This window comes from Macrobrachium nipponense, chromosome 3, assembly GCF_015104395.2.
Source record: "Macrobrachium nipponense isolate FS-2020 chromosome 3, ASM1510439v2, whole genome shotgun sequence".
NCBI classification, from domain to species: Eukaryota; Metazoa; Arthropoda; class Malacostraca; order Decapoda; family Palaemonidae; genus Macrobrachium; species Macrobrachium nipponense.
In genome coordinates, this window is record NC_087202.1 from 73,800,049 (window position 1) to 73,822,681 (window position 22,633).

The 22,633-nt window shown below is 39.7% G+C and overlaps 1 protein-coding gene across 6 annotated transcripts in view; it reads left to right on the forward strand.

The window, feature by feature from the left end:
• LOC135221814 (transmembrane protein 11, mitochondrial-like) overlaps positions 1 to 17,615 on the forward strand; it is a 133,885-nt gene extending 116,270 nt beyond the window's left edge. For all 6 annotated transcript variants that reach the window (XM_064259703.1, XM_064259699.1, XM_064259701.1 and 3 more), the window contains exons 7-8: positions 3,314 to 3,426; positions 9,824 to 17,615. In XM_064259703.1, coding sequence (XP_064115773.1) covers positions 3,314 to 3,426; positions 9,824 to 9,994 — 284 coding nt within the window. In that variant the 3' untranslated portion in view covers positions 9,995 to 17,615. The remainder of the gene's footprint in view (positions 1 to 3,313; positions 3,427 to 9,823) is intronic.
• Positions 17,616 to 22,633: the final 5,018 nt, after the last annotated feature.

Sequence of the window (22,633 nt, forward strand, 5' to 3'; positions counted from 1 at the left end):
GGGTGACCGTGGTCATGTGCTGAGTATACACCAGGTGAGGAGGAGCAGCATAATCCGGTGTCCACACAGTTGTAGTCATCCTCGTCTCCACCCTGTGAGTGACTGCTGAAGATCACCACCCACAGAGGCAGACACACCTAAGGAAGCAACTGTCGGGTTAAGCGGGGGGGGGGGGGGGGGGGGGGGGGGGGGGGTTCCTGTTCGCTCAGCGGGGAAGGATTCCACGCTCAGCAGACAGAAGACCCCGAGTACAACTCCAGGTCAGGGTGTCGCCCTCCTTCGTCTCCACTCAACAAATCAAGTGAAGAGGCGGAGGGGGACACGTCCCCCGAACGGGAGAGAGCCATAAGCGGGAGCTGACGAGGAGAGAGAAAAGATGACGTATCAGTCACCAGTCTCTCGTACAGCTCCCACTGCTCCTCCGACCAAGAGATACAAATATCACAGGTTAAGGACCGAAAGCATTCACGACCTCGGCACACTTACTGCCTCCCACTCCAGGGCACACTCTCCGGTTGGATGGGGGCCTCGAGGGCTTCTCCGATTCGTGGGACTGCATGTTCAGTCTAGGGATGCAGTTCCACAAATAATAAATAAATAACAGTAAAAGTACTTACAGTCACTTCACACTAGTATAACAATCTCACGACAGAGGCGGGCAGAGAGGTGAGCACACATCTTCACCCGACGGCGGTCGAAAGCAAAGTGGTAGGTTTACCTTCAATCAGGTGGGACTCCCGACCAAGCAGTTACTGCTGAACTACCTTGATAGTAAATCTTACGACCGGTCCAGCTGGTGCTGAATAGTAATTCCTTATGTAAAGGACCGATGGTTTGTATAACGTGTCAGAACAATCTACTTCTCAGTAGCTTAAAACTCCCCTCTCCAGTAATGGGAGTGATGTTTGGTAACAGACCCGTTTCTTGTGGCCTATATGGTTTGGTGCCTGAACAGATATATGTATAGTTCTTTTGGACTTCCATGAATGCAATTAACCTGGTTATGTTTCATTGTATTTGAAACCATTGGACTGAGTGTTAGATATCAACATACCTAACATCTCAAAGGCTTAGGTCCTCTTTTTTAGTAATCTCGTATTCTAAGAAGAATGATTGGGTGTGCCGAACCCCAACTTGGTTAAGGATTCTCATACCTCTCTCTAGTCTGTCCTATTGTGAAGACCAAAGGTTTGTTTTGTGTATGAACAAATGACAAATTTTTTATTAATTTGTACTTTCCATAGCTAACAAACCTGAGGTCTTAACTTTGACTGCCCACCTCTAGCCACCACTCTCATGTTTCATCCTGGGTTCTGCTTATAAATATACAAGTACCTCCAATAGTAAAGTTACCATCCGATTGGACTATGAATAAAGTAAAGACTTGCACTCACTTAAAATATTTACCAAAAAGTTACTCATATACCCCAGAACACCATAGACAAAAAAACCATAGAACATATAAGGGGGGAAAAGTTCACATTATGCAATACATACTGATGGGTCTAAATTGCAACATGGAGTAGGATATGCAGCTATGTCCCAGAACAAAATATATCAATTTTCTTTACCCAATAATGCCTCAGTCTTCACAGTAGAGTTGTGTGCAATCAAAGTAGCTATCAAAATTATAAAGCAAATATCATTCAATAATTTTGTGATTTTTAACACTCAAGAAGTGCTATAGAAGCTGTTAAAAGTTACTATCCCAAAAATAATATTGTACAGCAGATTAAATTTGAACTGCACAAATTGCATAATAGTGGAAAAAATAGTGAAATATGTTGGATCCCTCCCCATGTAAGGATTAAAGGAAATGAAGAAGCTGATAAAGTGCTGACAAGTGTAAATGTAAAAATCCCAATAATGATTATGTAAGATATAAAAATAATCATTGTAAATAAATGGCAAAATATTAGGAATGAGGAACCTATAAATAATAAATTGAAACAGATAAAATCCTGTGTTGGAAAATGGAGCTCATCATATCAGAGAGAAAGACACACACAAGTAATTATAACATGTCTTTGAATAGGCCATTCTCGTTGGACACATGGACACTTATGAACAATCCACATGACCCTCCCCCAAATGCTCAGAATGCAGAGTTGAAAAAAACAGTCAGACATATTTTGTGTGACTGTCCAAAATAGTATAACCAGCAATATTGGTACTATATGTATAATTATACATTATGTATTTGAAGCACTACATCTATCTACTGTATAGTATATCAACCCTGTGAATCTATTCAAGCACCAGAAATGTGTGGAATGATTATTATCATTGCATATGTCATACAGGAGTGGAGAAAATATAATTATCATATGTTACACCAGGCTTCTCCTCCTCTCTTAACTCTACCCATTTCAACTAGGAAGAGAGTAGAATGGCCACTCTTAAGTTCACCCTGGTGGCAAGATTAGCGCCATCTATGTCCCGTTAAAATGGTGACCAGCGAGTGTCAACAGACTTTTGGATTTGACCGTACATGAGTAAGGACCTGTTCACACTAGTGGGCACTGCCCGGCAGGGAAACACTGTCCCCACAACCCATTCCACTATACGTACTGACTGACTGAGAATGGAGCCAGAATGGTGCATTTGTCTGGCAACACTGCTTCAGAAGCAAGAGAAAACATAAACAGCTGGAAGTGCCTGACAGGCATGCCCTTTAGTGTGGACAGGCCATAAGGAAGTCAAAGTAGCAGTTTCTTCTCAAGAACACCTCAGTGAAATTACTGTATAGTATTGTATTTTACATGTAACTTGTGCACATCAGGACAAAAGTCAATCAGTAATTTCATAGAAGTCTTATTAAATTATAATTATGTGCATGGAGTTATTGCCCTTAGCTGGTAATTATTAGAAAATGCAGTTTTACTCATTGAATTCTACTTTATCTTCAGCTTTTCCTATCTTTATATGGGGGTCGCTGTCACTCACTGAATTGAGAGAGCTTATTGTTTGTGAAAAATCTTGTATAGGCAGTCTCCGGTTATCAGCGATCCGGTTTTATGTTGCTTGTATAGTGCTGAAAATCATGATTTTTGGTGGCGAAATGTGCTAGTAATAGAGTATTGGCATTGATACATACCTAACATAGGCATCATTAACCAGTTATTGGTACCGACAAGTGCCAATTTTCAATTATTGACGATTTTCGTTTATCATCAAGCCGTTGGAACGGAACCCACGCTGATAACTGTGGACTGCCTGTATTTAGATTTTGGCATAGAATTTTGTTCTTATACATAATTGCAATAATTCTTGTCTATGTATATCATATATTTCATATGGTTGTTAATTTCAGGAGTCATATGGCGAGATACAGCTTATGTTTGTGTTCCTCTTGGCACTCTCTCTCTCTTCTGCACTGGAGTATATACAGCATCTTGGCAGTTTGATCCTTGTTGTAAATATCAGGTAAATGCATAATGATCTTGATATTTTAAACCTAATTGTTTTCTCAATATTTTTCACATATGATAGTTTGAATATGAAATGCTTAGAGATAAAATTTCATATCTTGTAAGTAGGAAGTAATCATCAATCCTGCCCCTTTGTTCATTGAATATGGAAAGAAGCAAAATGTATTTGCTTAATTGGGCATGTTAAGTTCATATCTTATCTTGAATATGATACAAATTGTGCTTGCTGATTTTGAGTAATACTGTAATTACTAGATACAGAGTTTTAATTGCTCAATCTTGCTGGATTATGACAAATTTTAGTGTTAGTTTATCTTCTTACTCATTTTAATACAGTAACTCCATATGACCAATCATGAGATTGAGATAGGCTTAACACAATCTCTACTTCATAACGCTCATCTAAAGGACACCACAAGAAATTCTCCTTGCACTTAGATATGCATATCTTCTAAAGGAATTTCCCTGAATGAAATTTTCGATGAAAAGAAATACTTGAATTGATTTGGAGACACCAATGACTCCCAGAGATCCAAACGAGTTGCATCCACTTTAGTTGGGATCTTGACTGTGACTGCCTCGTAATGCAGTTCCTAACTAACATGAAAGGTTCGGCTAGTTACCAAACCTACTTAAACAAGTGATAATTGATTATTTTCAATAAAACACTACTAACATGAATATTTACTACGTATTAAATACGTGAAACAACTAGATGCAATGCTTTTCACAACTAAATACGTGAAACGAAAGTTTTTTAAAACATATGTTATAAGAATGATGTATAGTATTGCACTAAAATAATGGTATAAGAATGCCTGTATGTATACCATCTAAATATAAGGGAATTGCTTCTGCAGCATAGCCCTAAATTTTATGTTGTTCATGTGCAGAACAAACCTTCGGTCTTAACAATAAGATATTTTCCAAGTGCCAACTGATAACCGGTTAAAACAGTCAAGAGATTGTAAGCAAGGAATCTGTGGGATCTGGCAATGCCTGTGCGTACGAGGTGAAAGCTGGTCAGAGACTGCGCATTCAACCTCGTGACGCACCAGTCTTTTCCTACCTGCCTTGGGGAGTTGATGCTTACCCTTTGCTCTCCTTACAAGCCGGTTTTCTCTGCCATGTTCTGTTTTTTTTCAGTGTGTTGAGTGTGTGGGTATTTGTTAGTATGGCTTCCCTCGAGTCTTCAAGGACTCATCAACGCATGTGCCCGGGCATTTAGGGGTTCCTGTGCTCTAGGTTTTTGGCATTGTCGGCTACAGATCTACATACAACTTGCAGTAGGTGCAGAGCTAATTTTTGTACGGTGACGAATCCCTGCCCGGAATGTCGTGCCTGGCCTAAGTCACAGTGGAGATTGTTTTATAGGAAGAGGAAACATCACAGTTTCGACTCCTCCCTCTTGGGAGGGGTTTTTTTCACCTCGTCTGGACGATTCGGCTGCACCCTCTCTCTGATGCTAATTCTGGTTTTCCTGTGTCTCCTTCCTTTTCTTCCATTGATTCGTTGATGGAAGTATTGGGAGTGCCACAGGGTGATTTTGTGTGTAATATACAGTGGGCCCCCCATATTCGCATTCAACAATCTTGAATGTAGGACGCAAGCTCAGTCTTCTATCACGCCTACATGCTTAGAAGCCTTGCTGGGTGCCAGTCAGGATCCTAAGATTTCTTTTGAACTTCCCCTGTCGGGCGACGCTCAGTTCATCTTACAACGTTTGAAGGGGTCATCTAAATTTCTTCCTCTTCCTCTCACGTGACATAGAAAGTACTATTCGACTAATGCGGTTCATTTGATGCCTCGTCACCTTAGTTCAGACATGATTCATCTCAAACCTGGTTTAACCTTAGGGCAAGTTAGATTGGTGGGTCCTTCCTTGTCATCACAGGAAGCCTTAGCTATGGAGATTACAGTGGCTTCCGTCTTCCAAACGGTCTCATGGCTTGACATATGGTCCACAGTGATAGCCAAAATTGCTTTAGATAGGTTTGTAGAAGGGTTAGTGAGTGCATCTTCTCTCGCTACACTGTTGCAGTCTGGTGGTAAGGCATTATCTTATCTGGCCCCATCTTAGTGCAAACTTATGGACCAACCATCTACTAGCCAGGAAAGATGCAGCTTCGTCCAAGGTGGAGAGCTCAGCGGACTCTGAGTCTTTATCAACGCTCAGGAATGGGGAGCTTCTGCATTTGCAGTGCCTGTTTCCAAGAATTGAGTTAGAAAATGCAATTGACCAGCAACAGGCAGATACCAAGGACAGGTTGGTCCATCAGGCAGTTTCCAAGTCAGAGGCATTTTTACGTTGCCTGCCTCCTCCTCAGAGACAGGTTCGAAGATCTTCTGTTAAGTCATCTAAGGGTTCTGCTTTGGCTAGGGTCCCTCAGTCCTCCTCTCATGCTAAGTCTAACAAACAGCGTTCCTTTCAGTCTCACCCCTACAAGCCTGGGAGGGGCTCTAGAGGAAGGGGCAGAGGGGGTCGTCAATAGTGGGCGCCTCTCCCTCTCTTTTGCCATGGGTAGGGGGATTCCTGGAAGGCCAGTGGGTCAAGTGGCAGGATTATGGAGCAGAGAGGTGGGTAGTAGATGTTCTGCGGGTGGGATATCTACTGCCATTCGACTTCTCTCCCCCTCTCTCGAACAGACCATTTCTTGGTGAGACATTCTTACAATTCCCCAAAGTTCTTAGCTCTTCAGGAGGAAGTGCTGAAAATTCTGGACAAGGGTGCGATAGAGGAAGTAATGTGTCCTTCACCAGGGTTTTACAGTTGCATTTTCCTGGTACCAAAAGTGATGGGGAGACTGGAAGCCAGTAATCGACCTTTCTACCTTGAATCATTTTGTCAGAAAGACAAGGTTCAAGATGGAGATGCTGCGGATAGTGGTGGCAGCAGTGAGGGACAATGACATTTTGCTGTCGATAGATCTAAAGGACGCTTACTTCTGGATCCCTTTTCATCCTTCATCCAGAAGGTTTCTTTGCTTCGCTCTCGGGGAGAAGATATTCCAAGTCAAGGTCCTGCTTTGGGATGACTACATCCCCTCAGGTGTTCACAAGGGTCTTCTCCCTCATCTCGACATGGGCTCATGTCTGTTGAGATACCTCAACAACTGGCTGGTCTTAGCAAGTTCCAGGAAGAAGCTGCTGCAGGACAGAGATCATCTGCTTTGGTTTTGTCGGGAGCTAGGCATTGTAGTAAACCTAGAAAAGTCAAATCTCGATCCAAGCCAGAAAGTTCTTTATATAGGTATGTTTATAGATAAAGCATCATCGAGAGGTTTTCCAATGGACCAGAGGTTGGAGAAGCTCCAGATAGTGGCATGCAAATTCCTATCACAGCCAGAACAGCCTGCTCTCCAGTGGCAGGTTTTTCTGGGGATTTTGTCTTCTCTCAAGAAGTTGGTCCCTCATGGCTGTCTTCATCTTTGGTCTCTGCAATGGAGACTGAAAGACTTCTGGTCCCCGGCAGGAGATTTCCCTCTTCAGAGAGATTTCTGTCTGAAGAGATGAGGAAAGACCTTCGTTGGTGGTTGGACAATCAGAATCTCTTAGTAGGTGTCCCTCTGAGTTCTCTCCCTCCAGACTTCCTTCTGTTTTCAGATGCCTCTCACAGGTTGGGGTGCTCATCTAGGGGACCTCATCACATCAGGTGTTTGAAGTATGGAAGACAAGCTGTTACACATCAAAGTTTTGGAGTTGAAAGCAGCTTTCTGGGTCTGAAGGAGTTTCGGGAGAAGGTAGAGGGTCATTCGGTAGTTCTGATGTCTGACAACACCACGCTGGTCACCTATGTGAACAAACAGTGGGTCTGGTGTCTCGTCAGTTCCATTCATTGATAGTAAAAGTTACACCAGTGGGCAATCGACAACTTGATGGAGCTCTCAGCCAGATACATCCCATGCAAGAAGAATGTGGTCGCCGACAAGCTGATTCGTCGAAAACAGATCCTGGGCATGGAGTGGTCTCTGCATCAAGTTGTGGCAGACAGGCTTTTTCAGGAATGGGGGAGGCCTGTGTTGGACCTCTTTGCAACTCGCTTCAACAGAAAACTAGAAGTTTACTGTTCGGTGTTCCCGGATCCTTTAGCTCTGGCAGAGGATGCTTTCCAACACACTTGAGACAACCTAGAAGTGTATGCCTTTCTTCCGTTTTGCCTGATCCATCAAGTGCTGAACAGGGTGATGAGTTCTCGAAATCTCAGAATGACATTGGTAGCTCCCCTGTGGTCGCAGGCAGAATGGTTTCCAGACCTTCTGTACCTTCTGTCACCAAGAGAGATTCCCCCGTGGCGGCAACTTCTTTGCCAACCTCATGCAGAAAGGTTCTCCAGTCAGTGGAATCCATGTCTCTTCATGGATGGAGACTATCTAGTACCAACTCCAAGCGAGAGGTTTTTCTCAGGAAACTGCAAGACATATGTCCAGTCATCTCAAGAAGTCCTCTTCAGCAGTTTACCAGGGGTAAACTGTTGTTGTCAACGGGGTTTCTCTCCACTCAAAACCTCTGATCAACGAATAGCAGTTTTTTTTGTCTTTCTCAGGGATGAGAAAGGCCTTTCAGTTTCTGCTATCAGGGGCTACAGAGCAGCGTTGAGCTTGGTGTTGCGTCTGAGAGGAATAGATATTTCTTCATCCTGGGAGATGATCTTGTTGTTCAAGGATTTCGAACAGACCTGTTCTCCAAGGGAACTTAAGCCTTTGGCATGGGATATTTCAATTGTCCTTAGAAGTTTCACTAGAGCTTCTTCAAGCACTTGTGTCGTTCGTCGGACAAATTTGATGCTCAAGACAGTTTTCCTTTTGGCCTTGGCTTCTTTGAAGAGAGTAGGGGAGCTTCATGGCCTAAGTTATGATGTGAAAATTACCATCTTAAAGGACTCCACATCTAAGACCTGGGTGTTGTAGGCTTTTTGTTCACACTGGTCGGTCCAAGAAAGAAGTTTCCAAGAACACTATTTCTTTCTGGATACATGAGGCGATCAAGCAGGCTTATTCGTCTCTTGATAGTTCTGTCAGCGAGTCTGTGCAGGCTAGAGCGCATGACGTTAGAGGTAAAAGTTCTTCTCTGGCATTTAAGAAAAATTTTTTTGTTCATAGAATTTTGAACGCTGGTACTTGGTTGCGCCAATCAGTTTGCCTCATTTTATGTAAGAGATGTTGCCCAGAGCTGTATGGACACGTTTTCCTTGGGTCCTGTGGTGGCTACCCAACAAGTTGTGTAACTCACCATTGCCCTTTACTGGGCAATTTTGTATCTTACCAAAGGTGATTGTGTGGAAGCAAGAAAGAGTGAGTTGGCTGGTCTCTTCTTTCTCTTTGTTCCTTTCTTCTTCCTATGGATGGGTTGAGGAATAGACACATCGTATGCTGGAGTGGTCTGATACAGGTGAGTCTTTGTTTTGTTAGTATGGTGTTTTTATGTTGCATGGAACCAGCGGTTATTCAGCAACGAGACCAGTGGCTTTACCTGACTTCCGAACCATGTCGAGAGTGAACTTCTGTCACCAGAAATACACAATCTCTCACTCCTCAGTGGAATGGCCGAGAATCGAACTCGCGACCACCGAGGTGGGATGCCAACACCATACCAACCACGCCACTGAGGTGCTTTGATACAGGTGAGTAAGGTAGTCATGCTGATAGTTAGTTTGTTTTGTATTTTTGTAATAATCAAAAAGCATCTAATCAGTAGGAAGTACTCCATTCTCTGGCAAGGGGGAGTTGGAGTAATAACAAGCCCCTGTGATTATATGGTTTGTTATTGGACAGTCAAAATTTGCTTTAGTTCCCTAGATGCTATGAATCTTCTCATATATCATTGTATTGCAACCCAGATGGCCTATTTGTTAGATATCAGTTACTCTATCTCCTCAAGGGCATTGCTCCACCTTTAGGTGGTCAGGTGGGTTAACTCCCAGCCAGTTTAGGATGTCTGTACCTCCCTCCAAGTATAAGTCTATCCTATTGTTAAGACCGAAGGTTTGTTCCGCACATGAACAAATGACAAATTTTTAAATCAATTTGTATTTTTCATAGCAAACAAACCTGAGGTCTTAATGTGTACTGCCCACCTCTAGCTGCCCCTGTCTGCATTTTGTCATCTCCTGGGTTGGGAAAAGACTGGTGTGTCACGAGGTTGAATGCACAGTCTCTGACCAGCTTTCACCTCATGTGCAGGCGTCGCCAGATCTCACAGATTCATTGCTTTACAATTTCTGATTGTTTTAACTGGTTACCAGCTGGCACTTGAAAAATATCCAATTGTTAAGACCTCAGATTTGTTAGCTATGAAAAATACAAATTGATTTAAAAATCTGTCCTTTTCTGTTTATCTTGAAAGAATTTTTTGTGAGCTAATTTCCCATTTGTGGCTGGTCCCCTACTTTTCAGGTGGAATACGATTCTGGACGCCTTTCTCGTTTACCTCTGCAATCATTATCATCTGCATCTCCAGTTGTTTTGGTACGAAGAGATGACTCTCGAAGAAAAGTTTTACACAATTGTGTGTCACTCGTTGCATTTTCATATTGTATGTGGAGATTGTATTTGTTATATAAATAGGAACATGAACACTATTCCATTAGAATGTAGGTAATTAGATAATAAAGTTTATCATTGTAAATGGGATGTTTAGAGCCTATAAGTATTTATTAGAATATATTTTTAATTGATGTACTCACCTTATCATATGATTCATGCGTTATTAAAAAACTTTGTTAAGACTTATGTTATGACATTTAGAGAATGATTCCATACCTTGATTTCATGAAAAAGGAAATATAGAAAACTCAGGGCATACAACTGTTGTAAGTTATTTAGCACTTACTGATTTTTTAGTATGATCATGAATATTTATTTGTGAAGGGCTAACACATCAAGAATATGGTTTAATTGATTTTGTATTGCTCACTTTAATGCATATCAGGAATTAGCTTATATTGTAGTATGGTATTTCTGAAATGTTCAGTATTTAGAATATTATTCATCGACTAGTTGCATGCCAGGGTAAAATACTTTCTGATTTCGTTATCTAAACCGGAATATCTACCGGTACATTATTTTGTTAAGATCTATGTTGAGTAATGCCTGTCGTATATTACATAAATTAACTGTAGTATAATATTTGTATATATAAGAGTTATAATCAAGAATTGTTAGAAAAAAACTGCCATATTTATTAGTGGGAAAGGTAAAAAAATTGGTACAGTATATAGGTTTGCTAGTCTTTCACAACATTAGCTATTCATTCCTGTGTGTGTTTACTGTACAGTATCTTATTACTTATTCTGTGGCAACTTTTTTTCTTCCAGGTTTTCTACTCCTATATGAAACTGAAGTTTTAACATGTCAGGGTTTAATGAGACATCCATTTTTGCTAATAGGAATTAAATGAGAATATTGTGTGTAGAAGAATTTTTTCAAGAATTAGCTAATATGTAGAATGACAATTACTGAGCAGATAATAGCTGAAGTAGTTGCTACTTTTATTTGAATATTCACAGTTCTGGTACTATTTTGTTTTATCTTCAATTTTCTTATTGTTATTCAAGAAGTATGATTATTATTTTGTCAGTTCCATTCTTTGTTGACACTGTCTTGGCAACATGGTGCAAAAGTAAGTACAGTTCTTGATTATTGTTAGGCTTTTGAATAGCACAACTACTGAAGTAACCTTTGGCTCTGAAACTATGTTTAATCATAAATGTAATATGTAGTTTGTTATAATATAATAATAAAAGTTACTCTGCATAAAAAAGGGATAGGAAGAAAAAGGAAGGGAGCTGGAAATGAGCATCATAATGTATGAGAAGATAACATTTGCAGCTGTGATACATTTCTTTATTTTCTATTGGTTTTAAGTGTTATTTTGGACCGTACAAAACATACATATTTAACATACTGAAATACAAATGGTGTAGCTTTACAAGGGAATGGGTACTTCAGCCAGCTATCCTACATGGTATTTTAAACTCATTTGTAAAAAAAGTATATTTTTTGTGCTTTTTCCAATTGTTCAATTCACATGTATATTTTATCTTATAGCCTTGATTGTGTGAAGGGGACATTACCAAACAAGGAAGAAATATATAATCACTGTCATGGGACTGTTTGAAATGGTTTATAGAACTCAAGCTAAAATGTTTAAAATCCAACTGCTTAAGAAATACAGACTTTTCAGTGTGTGGAGAATCTCTGTGGGGTCTGATGGTCTTATATGTATGCCATAAACCCCAGAAGGTCAGCTATTAGTGGCTGCTATTAAAACATTCTCTCTCACACAAATTATATGTATATACAATTGTGGCATTCCCACTTGTTAGCTCTACTCTTTATTATTATTATTATTATTGTAAACAGTAGCCCCTCCGTTTATCAGACCTCTTCTGATTGGAATCAGTGTATATTGCCAGTCACACCATTATTGGTAGGCAACCGTTTTAAAAACGATGCAATTTGCTATAAAACTCCTAAATTGAATATGTCCGATGTTCAGGTTAGCTTAGGCTAGAGTTTATTTGAAGTTACTGTTGGCTGTGTGATAAGCTAGTTATTCAGTGTAAGCTATACTATAGTGTCATCTATGTTAGAGGGCCACATCCCCAAAGCATCTGATAAGCTGAGGGGTACTGTAATTCAACCATATTAAGACTAATTGAAGTCATCTGAAAGATTGTTCATAAATGGGAGGGGAAGATTTTTAGCAAGGTAAAGTTAAAGAAGTTATGACAACTGAATATGAAACTATTGCAGTTGGCAGCTGGAGAAATACTGAAAGAATCCTTTCTACACTGGCAATGTTCTTCCCAAGACACTTTGGAAGCAATATTCCTTTATTGTGTATTTGTGTTTAAATATACAACACACATGTAAAAATTGTAGAGATTGTTTACGCGATTCATAGGCTTGACGTGAATAGACTTCCATTTTTGAAAACCATTTTTGAAAAAAAAAAAAAAGTTCAGGAAAGGAATGAGAACAGATTAGGTGAAATGTAATAGATAAACAATATTTCTTAAAAACAAATTAATTTCTCAGACAAACCAGTTACACATAATTAGCCTACATTTATGATCTTTGGATGCCCCAACATTTCTTTGTTATGAGGCAAAAGAAGAGTGAAAGTAGCCATTTACATGTAGATTCTTGAGTCCCCATCAGCTAATTGGCCACCCAGATAAAAGAAATTGGTGTAGGGAGGTGGAGCCAGGAATTTCATATCAGAATTAATTGGTATGTGCAAAAATATTCAATTTGTTTTGAGTATAGTACACATTAGATTTATTTCACCACCACAGTTCCATTACTTACATTTAGTGTCAATTATAATTTAGGTGGGAAGGATTGAGATGTTAAACACCAGGATTCAGAGATTGGGACATGTACTGATTTCCATTCCTTGGTATAAAATAAGCATTTTGCTAGGTAATGGTTGAGTGTCCAAACTCTGTAAGGATTGGAGATAGTCTCTGCTGCTCCTGCTGGAAACCCTTTCCCTGAGGTCATTAGGTAACCTCCATGTATGGATATCTAACAATTTCATGTTCTTGTGAAATCACTGAAAGTTAGGACTGTGTAGAAACCTCTGCTACTGGGGAGTACCCATGGATATGTTCCTCAAAAGATATAAAGAATATTATCAAACCATTTTTACTATTCTGGATGGTTGCCAGTAGTCAATGACAAATCTTGATTCCTGAACCTCATCCAAAATTGCTAATGACAGGAAAGGTGTACACTTCCAGGCCATGGCATACATGTATGAGAACATGTTTCTTCCAGGTTGCTGGATCCACTAGAGTAGGGGATTATACATATTAAAATCTCCTCTTGAGGTTCTTTGGAAATAGTCACCCAAGGGTGCTCCACAGTACCCATAGAACCTTATGGACAAGTGGATGTAATGACCATTATAAGCAAAAATCTTTATGCCTTTTGGCAAGATACAGCACTTTCACAATGAAAAATTTTGACTGCCCGACGACATAGGGTCTCCAAACTCATGACCTTTTGGTTTTTCAGATTTGCTATGGGAGTCACATTGGCATCATCATTCTTCTGTCTTGCCTCTCTCATGAACAGCAAATAGTTGTCTGGACAATTGTTCTGAAGTTCTGGCTGCCTAGAAATTTATGGGATGGGCTCCCCACCTTTGGTTTGACTTGTCTGTAAAAAGTAGAACATCTTAAGGAGGTGCCAGGGGCAGTCCTGTCCTGTGGTTCTCAAGAGTCTTATCACCAAGGACAATCCATTCAGACATTGCACCATAGGTGACTGGTTGGCTGATTTCTTGCTCCACAAGACCTGATAAGTTATAGATACAGAGAATGAATCCTGAACCAACTGCAATGTGCCAGTCTTTCCAGTGAGATGATCTATCAGAAGTTGGCACACTTTGGCAGATGGGTCATTTCTGTTGGAATTTCTGTCTGTCAAATAAACCAGGGCGTCAAGTATGTCAGATCCATCTCTATGTAAGTTATTTCCATCAATTCAAAATTTGCCCTCCTCCAGTTGACCTTGACCTGGAGAATGTAATAAGTGTGCTGATAAAGTTCTGTTGGTGATGATTCTACCAAAAGTAAGTTGTCTAAACTTCTAAAGAATCTATTCCCCTACTGGGTTCTCCAGGTGAAAACTTGAGGGGAACATGATGGACTAGAACATGGAACTGAGAGTACTGAGCTGAAGCTGCTTCCTCTACCCTGCTTGTTGGACAGCTGATGATGGGGTGCCACTTTCCTCTTGCCTTGAGAACCACAAACTGGTAGTTGTAAAAACCTATGGAGTTGTCCAACAACACCTAGGTTGTCCACTTAATATCCACCAAACCTTGCTCTCTTAAACTTTAAATTCTGAGTCTATGAAGTAAAAGTGATGGGAGAGTTTTCTCCAGAAATGGAAGTCATTAATCCTCTGTTAACCAAGGCTTAGCATCATCTAGTAACAAGCTCATCAGAATTTCATGAGAGTTTCACCAGGAAAAAAAAAATGGTGAGGTAGAACATACGCTCCTTTTCCTCCCCTTCCCTGGAAACTATGTTGAAGTGGCCACCTTTTCTACTAACGTTATCTTTCTTTGGTAGCTAAACTGGTCTGGCCACTGATATTTCTGCAAACACATTCTGACATCTGGTACTAGATTCAATGAGTTGGTATAGAACACCTTCAGTTCCTTATGACAACGTTAGTTAGAACAAAATCCAATTTGTTTGACTTTGCACCTCCTCCAGAAATGGGTAAGGTTCATGATACTGTGCCATGTCTTTTCTGGGTAGTATGTTAAGGATCATACAGAGAGAAAGGACCAAAGTTTGATTAAAAGAAGCTGTCAGCTTCTGGTCTTTGAGACTTCCTTTAATGCTTTTGAGGAACCCAAGCTGGTGATGTCTACCCCATAAAAAAAAAAAAAAAATTAGGTTAAGCGAAAAAGAAAGACACTTCGGGTTAGGGTTCCAGTACCCGAGGGTTGTCATGCTTGCATGGAAGGAACATTTAGATCTCTTGTAAATTTTGCTTACCATTAGGTCTGGAGGAGAGGAACACTTGGGAGAAATTTTGGGCTTCTTTTGGCTTTTACTGGTAAATACCTTTTTCTGCCAATTTAGAAATCATCTAGAATATCTAAAATGTATGTTATGGCAATGAGTGGTCCCAAGTGTCAGGTGTGTAGAAAGCTGTCTGTCTAGAGTCATTAAAATTTAATTCCAAGGCTATAGGATTGTTCTGTGTTGGTCCTCTTTGAGGTTTCCATTTGTATCCAAATGCCATTTAAGGCACCAACAACATTCAAGGGTAAAGAATTAGGAGACAAATGGGCTAGACTTCTGAGCATGAGACTGTAACTGTCCACCAGTACGAACTAGTTACAGGCCTGTTACTTCTTCCTGGTGTCTAGAAGTCAGATATTATTGAGTGCTACAACATCAATATGAATCAAGTCTTGGCATAGCTTTGGGGTTGAGTAGTTCCTCTTTGGATGAGTCTGTTACATGCTCGACTGCCGATGTCTGGATCCAGGTTCAATTCCCTGCTCTGCCAACACAGAATCAGAGGAATTTGTTTCTGGTGACAGAAATTCATTTCTCGATGTGGTTCCAATCCCACAATAAGCTGTAGGTCCCATTGCTAAATAACCAATTGGTTATTAGCCATGTAAAAATATCTAATCCTTCGGGCCAGCCCTAGGAGAGCTGTTAATCAGTTCAGTGATCTAGTAAAATTAACATATATTTTGGGGTTGAGTCTGACCTTTCTGGTAATGAGGTTAACTTAAAGGCTCTTGGCATCTTTACAGACTCAGTCTGCTAACGTGGCCATGTTCTTGGTGTAGGGTAACAAGGTTTCTATCTTTATTCCTGGCATTTACAAGGCCTGAATCCTGGTTTGGTTATTTTGCTGTGGGTCCACTTACACAACTTTGATCACTGCTCTTGGTATCCATGGAAGTCTGCTAAATTCTTCACTCCAAACAACAGCTCCTCTCAAGAACTTGCCAGGAACAGAGTAGTTTATGCTTGCAAGTAAGGAACTCGAAGAAATGGCGAAAGTGGCTCTACTCTGAATCTCTGCCAGTGTCCAAACCTGGATTGCCCTGTTTATCGACAGAAGATGCATTCATCTTGGAATTGGAGTAGGTTCATTCTGTCTAGGCTGAATAAGTGAGAGGATGGAAGTTTAACAGTTGCTGTCAAGCACTGTCGTTGCACTTGCATCTGTTCTTGATTTGAAATGATTGGGCACTATTTGATCTGGTTCTTATACTTTCCTCCATGCAGAGCATCTACCCGTGAGAGTGGCAGTCTGCCCAAAGCAGCATCTGAAAAGGGCAGCTCCTCAATCATTATTAATGTTGAAGGTTCCACTGTAGACTAGCAGACCAAGCTTAGATCTGGAAAACAAACTTGTCCCCAACAACTGCTACAAAATTGTCGTATTGATAGGCCCATGTTAATATAAGAGATACACATGAAATGGCCTGCCAAGCAATGCAGTAACTTTACAGTGAACAAGGAAAATATGAGGAAGCAAAAAATATATGCAAGTACAAAATTCAGAAATACCAAAACCCCAATATAAAGAAAATGGCAGGTATTATACAGCAAGTAAAATATACAAAATTAGGCATAAATGGTAACCAAAATAATTAAGCTCTTTAAACAAGAACTTAAGTTACTTTTTAATTGCTTTAGGCATAGAAAATTCCATTGAGCAGTGAACTATAAACTGCATGGGACTTATGGATCCATATGCATGTGTGCATGGTATATTCTATCTGTCAAGGAAAGACATGTCTAGGGCATTCAAAAATCATGAGTGGACTAATTGTAATTACCAGGAAACAGGTACATGGTATATTACATTCTTTCATGGTAATGAGCATCATCATTATTGTCAAGGAAAACTGTTTTGTAGTTTCACAACAAACTGTCTAGTAATTTGCATTGTGACTTGTGGTGCCTGAGCAGAATCAGGAAATGCCTCTGTGAAATAAATGTAGTGCATGTTACCTTAAGAGATGTAAAAATAGATTGAATACCTATGATACATAGCAAAAGGAATTAAGAATGAAATACACTACATTTATTTGAAATATGTACTATATGAAATTTTTTGATCACACAAGTTATCAGTGGTGGTAAACATAAAAAAAATGATTTGATAATATATTTCAAGTTGAGTAATAGACACAGTTAGCGTGTACTTGCACTTTATTATGCCCACTTCATTTTTATTCCATAAATGATTTTAAAGATCTTCAGTTGGTAATCTTGTGGAAGAAAGACTAGTGGGTAATAATACAGTATGAAGATCTGTATGTATTAATTGATCATTCTTTAAAGTGTACAAAAGTTTTTGGAGTGCCCCAACTTGTTCTAAGATTTTTTATCACTGAATTTCCCCTATCCACAATTACTTTAATACTTTCCTTTTATTTTACTGTCTTATAATTTTTCTTTACATTGTCTAGTTTGTAAGCTTCAGGTAATTGGGGGTTACTATTCCAGTCAGTTTGAATAAATGTTGATTAGTAAATTCCTGTATATTATGTGTATTTTCATCAAAAGTGCAAATGCAATTACATTAAGGTGGATGTTACACTACATATGTAACAAGAAAAATATTTCATCTGCCTAAGAAAAGCAATCTTATGTAGAATATCAATATAGTATTTTATTTTTTATTCTCGTATTCATTTATCTACAAAGAAATCCTTTTTACATCGAATGCTAACTTATGAAAGTTAAGAGGGAGGTTCTGTAATTAACACATGATTGTCCTTCACCTGAGAAACAACTTCTGAAATTTTTTTAGTCCAATCAGACTTCAAGGGATTACAACTTTAGGTTTACTGGTAATTTTTTTATTCTAGTATTTTTAGAGTTTAAAAAAAATTAATTCATTACATTAAAGAGAACTGAAGAGTTTGACAGATGAGACAGTTATTGCATCTTTTTTCAGATTGGCAAACAAGATCAAACAAGATCAGAGTTGATTGACAAAGAAAGAGAAATTCAAGATTGATTGCAAAGAACAGAAAAGGGGTGGGAGGTAAAGGAAGGAGAAATACAAAGGGTTTAATCATTGGCAAAAACATGGATAGGAAAAGTAAATTAAAGAAATTTGTTGATGAGTATGTTACATTATGTAGAAACATTTTGGTAAAAAACTAGAAATTAGCCCTACATAGTAAAGGAGTTAAGCTGGAAGCAGGAAATTTTCAACAGCCTTGTTAATTATCTTGGAGGTACCAAAGCAATGGCAAAAAAATTATAAAAAATGACCAAACATCAAATAGACAGGAAAGATCCTCAATAAATCTTTCCTTGCAGAACCTTTAAAGTGATCCAAAAATGGCAAATTTTTAATCTATTTGCATTATTCATAGCTTATACAAACCTGAGGTTTTAACAATGGGATAATCTTCTCGTGCCAGCTAGAAACCAGTTAAAAACAATCAAAGATTGTAAAGCAAGGAATCTGTGGCATCTGGCAACCCATATGTATGCAAGGTGGAAGCTGGTCACTGACCAAGCTTGGGACCTTGTGACACAAAAGTCTTTCTTCCAACCCAGTACACGAGATGGGTGGCTAGAGGAGGGCAGTATAATGTTAAGACCTCAGGTTTGTAAGCTATGAAAAATTCAAATGGATTAAAAAATATGCCATTTGTTCATATGTGGAACAAACCTTCGGTCTTGGCAATAGGAGATACTTATAGAGGGAGGTAAGTACCCTGAACCGACTGGGGGTTCAGCCCACCCAACCATGCTTCTTAGAAGAAAGTTCTAAAGGCGGGGGTCATAGCCTGCGAGAGACTAGGGAGACGAAAACCCAAAAACTTACTCTGCTGGGTTCAGTACATTGCACTTGTGGAAGGTAAGGAGAACTTTGTCTGTTCCAGTAACAAACCTTTCAAGCCACAGGGATTTTAATTATCACTAGTATGACTACCTGACTCGCCTCTATCAGATCAGTTCCAGCGTGTGATGTGTCTATTCTTCGACTCGCCTTAAGGAAGAAGGAAAGAACAAAGAAAGAAAGACAGAGCCAACTCACTCATTCTCTCTTCCACACAAACATCTTAGGTAAGATACAAATTGCTGTCAGGGGCTAGATGAGCTACACAATTTGTTGTACAGCCACCACAGGACCCAAGGAAAATGTTTCCAAGCACCTGTAAGCAATATCCTTCAGATAAAAGGAAGTAAACGTGGTTTGATATAGCAAAGAACCAGCATTCAAAATTCTATGAACAGACATGTTCTTCTTAAAAGCCAGAGAGGAACTTGAACTTCTGCTGTCATCTGCCCTTGGGTACACCATCTCTGTAACAGAACTAGTTAGCGAGGAATAAGCCTGAGTAACAGCCTCACGTAGCCAGAAGGAAATTCTGTTCTTGGAAACTTCCCAATACGGCCTGTACCAACAAAAAGTCTTCGACACCTAGGTCTAAGGTGACGAGTCCTTTTCAGATAGCAGCCCAGAGCCCTGACAGGACAAAGTCATAGTTCCTGCTGAGTCAAACCTGTTATCATGCACTGACGGATTCTGTGTTTTGGCCATGAATTCCGGGACAAATTCAAAGGCTACAGACCCCCAACACCTGGTGAGTTTCACATAACTTGGGCCATGGAGTTCTCCAACTCTTTTCAAGGATGCCAAAGTCAACAGGAAAACTTTTCAGTCAGATTCCTGTCTGATGATCGATGTAAGGGCTCGAGTGAGACTTCCAAGGACAAGGGGGAGATCCCAAGTCAGAGGTTTGAGCTCTTTTGGTGGACAGGATTGCTCAAAACTCCTAAATAACAGAGATCTCACAGGATGAAGCGATGTCTATGCCCTTTAGGCGTAAAACTAAATCTAATGCAGCCCTGTAACCTTTAACAGCTGAAACGGACAGGCCTTCCTCAACTCTGAGGTTCCAAGTAAAGAGAAATCCCTTTGACAACACCAATCACAGCAGACTGTTTACTTACCATGATAGACTGCTGATAAAGACTTTCTGAGATAGCCGGACATGCGGCTCCCTGCTTTGCTAGAAAATCCTCTCACTTGCAGGAGATACTTGATTGATTGATTGATCATGAAATTTAGGTCTTGAAGACCAAGCACCAGAACCCATCAGGATTATTCAACACCCTAATGAAAATGAAATGCATAATTTAGTATGATTAATTATGAAAAAGTGAATGATAAGTGTTCAAATATGAACTTAAAAAATAATGATGATAGGTAGCACCAATGAAAAAATAATAATCAAAATCTTATATTTAAAAATATATACTTTATGAAATAAAAATTACTAAAATCTTTACTAAATACACTGAAATCAAATCTCGTTAAAATAATCAGATTCTTTGAGATTACCCATAAGGTTATCTACCTCAACCATCAACATTTCTGAACTAATCTTCCCAGCTATTAAGTACTTGACCCTAAGGCAATTAAATCTAGGATAGTGCACTAGCATGTGTTCAACAGATAACTCACCATCACAGTGATCACAAACTGGGGCACTGGCTTTCTCTAAAATTTAACTATGGGTGAAGTGGGCATCGCCAATCCAAGCTGTGTTAGGATGATCTCAAATCTTCTGATGCAATTAAAACCTGAACTGCAAAATTCAATACTTTTTCAACCCCCTCAATGTGGGACCACCTTGACGTGGTGAGGGGGCTCTTAAACCCCAGGAATTAGTTCCCAGGTTTGAGTCCAAGAGTCTCATATATTATTGTGTAATTATTTGGAGTAATATTGTGGAATTTTCCACTTAGTAAAATTTATTGGAGCTACCAATTAGGAAAAGATATCATAGCTGGGAATGGGTTTATATCCAAACCTAAACTGGAACTGTGGTGGAACCACCAACTGCCCGATAATGTTCGGACCCGAGAGTTATCAGGTGGAACTACTCTACAAGACTAGACCACGGATTCCAGGGGCGTCTAGTTCTGGGTATAGGACTCTTGGTATTTTATCTGGTTTGCCCATAATGTGATTAGGGTGGGAATGATTGTATTCTTGTAATACTCTTAGTCCTATCAAGCGGGTTTGGCTTACATTTGGTCCACTCTAATCATGTTTTGCTATCACAGGTGATAGGGATGCGGACATTTGGGAGTCATTTTCTCACTTGTGCCATTGGTGGAAGAATAAACTCCATGAAAGGCTGATGATATCTTTTTAAGGTTTTCAGTTTTTTTCCCCCCTCCCCTCTCAAATCTCTGGGCCCTATGATGGTGCCCTTCTGGTACAGATGACAACCTCTGCATCCACCAAGGATATTCAAAATTCTCCAAATGTTGATGACTTCTCCAAAACTGATTTGATAAAAAGCAGTAATAATGAATCTGATCCCCCTCCTGACTTCCCCTCCCCCGGACCCTCTAGCCATGCTTCATTGATGATGACTTCAATCAAAGACAGACTTCTCTAAGAAATCTTCATCCAAAGTTAAATCCTCAACACAGTCAACACAGTCAGGTTGTGTGAAAAATCTGAGAATGCTCCATATCAAAGACTTACCAGTCAGTTGTGATTATAAAATGATCTTGACAGCTTTGAAATAATTTGGATCTGTTGCAGAAATCAGGGTGAACTGAGGAGGCTAGAGTGCAAGCCTCTAAGGAGGATAAGACAGCAATCAACCCAACCACCTTGGAATTGTTTCAGGCTGTATCTCTGCCTGATTTAATGGTGACCAAGAAGCAAAACCATCAAAAGAGGAGACATTCCCCCCCCCCCCCCCCCAATCCCCCCCCCCTTCCCCTCCTCCATCCAATTCCAATCCTCCATCAAATCCAATTAAACTTGCATCACTTAGTAATAGATACAAAGCACTAAGCTTGATGCAAGAACCCCAGCTTGAATTCAAACAATTTGACAAGAAAGGGAAACAAAACAGCACTAGTAAATTAAAAGATAATGAACCAAACCTGTCAAGGCCAGTCCTTTCCAAATCATCTCTTGATAATGCTCGTAAACAGAAGAGAGTAAATGAGAATGCTCCATCCAAAGGGCCTTCCACCAAGCCCAAAAAATGGTTTTCACATCAATACTACAATGGAACTGTAGAGGTTTCAGGGCTTGAAGCAAAGAGCTGAAGGTACTGTTCCCTAACCATAACCCACGCATTGTGTCTCCAGGAAACTAAGCTTGGATGCACACATAATCCTGGATTAAATTACAGCATATATAATTCTCTACCACTAATAAGAGATAGAGCCAAGGGAGGTGCAGCAATTATTTTGCATAAGTCATTGCCACAATCCTTGCTATCAATTATCACTCATTTCCAAGCTATAGCAGTAACTTTCATTATAGACAAGCAAATTACATTCTGATCCATCTGCCTTTCTCATGATTGGGATTTCACTTATAATAATATTCATTTACTGATCAATCAGCTTCCTACTCCATTCCTCCTCCTTGGCGATTTTAATGCTTCCAACCCCATTTGGGGTGGGAACATGGCAGATGCAAAGGGTAGGATGTTGGAGGGTATTATGGATGGTCATGATATCACTCTACTTACTGGAGCCATGATGTATCATAATATCTACTCCAATACCTACTCAGCTATATATCTGAGCCTTTGCTCATCTAGTAGTATTTATATTGATTATGAATGGTCAGTTAATGAATATCCAAATGGGAGTGACCACTTCCCAATTCATATAAAATCGGTTAAAAATCAGC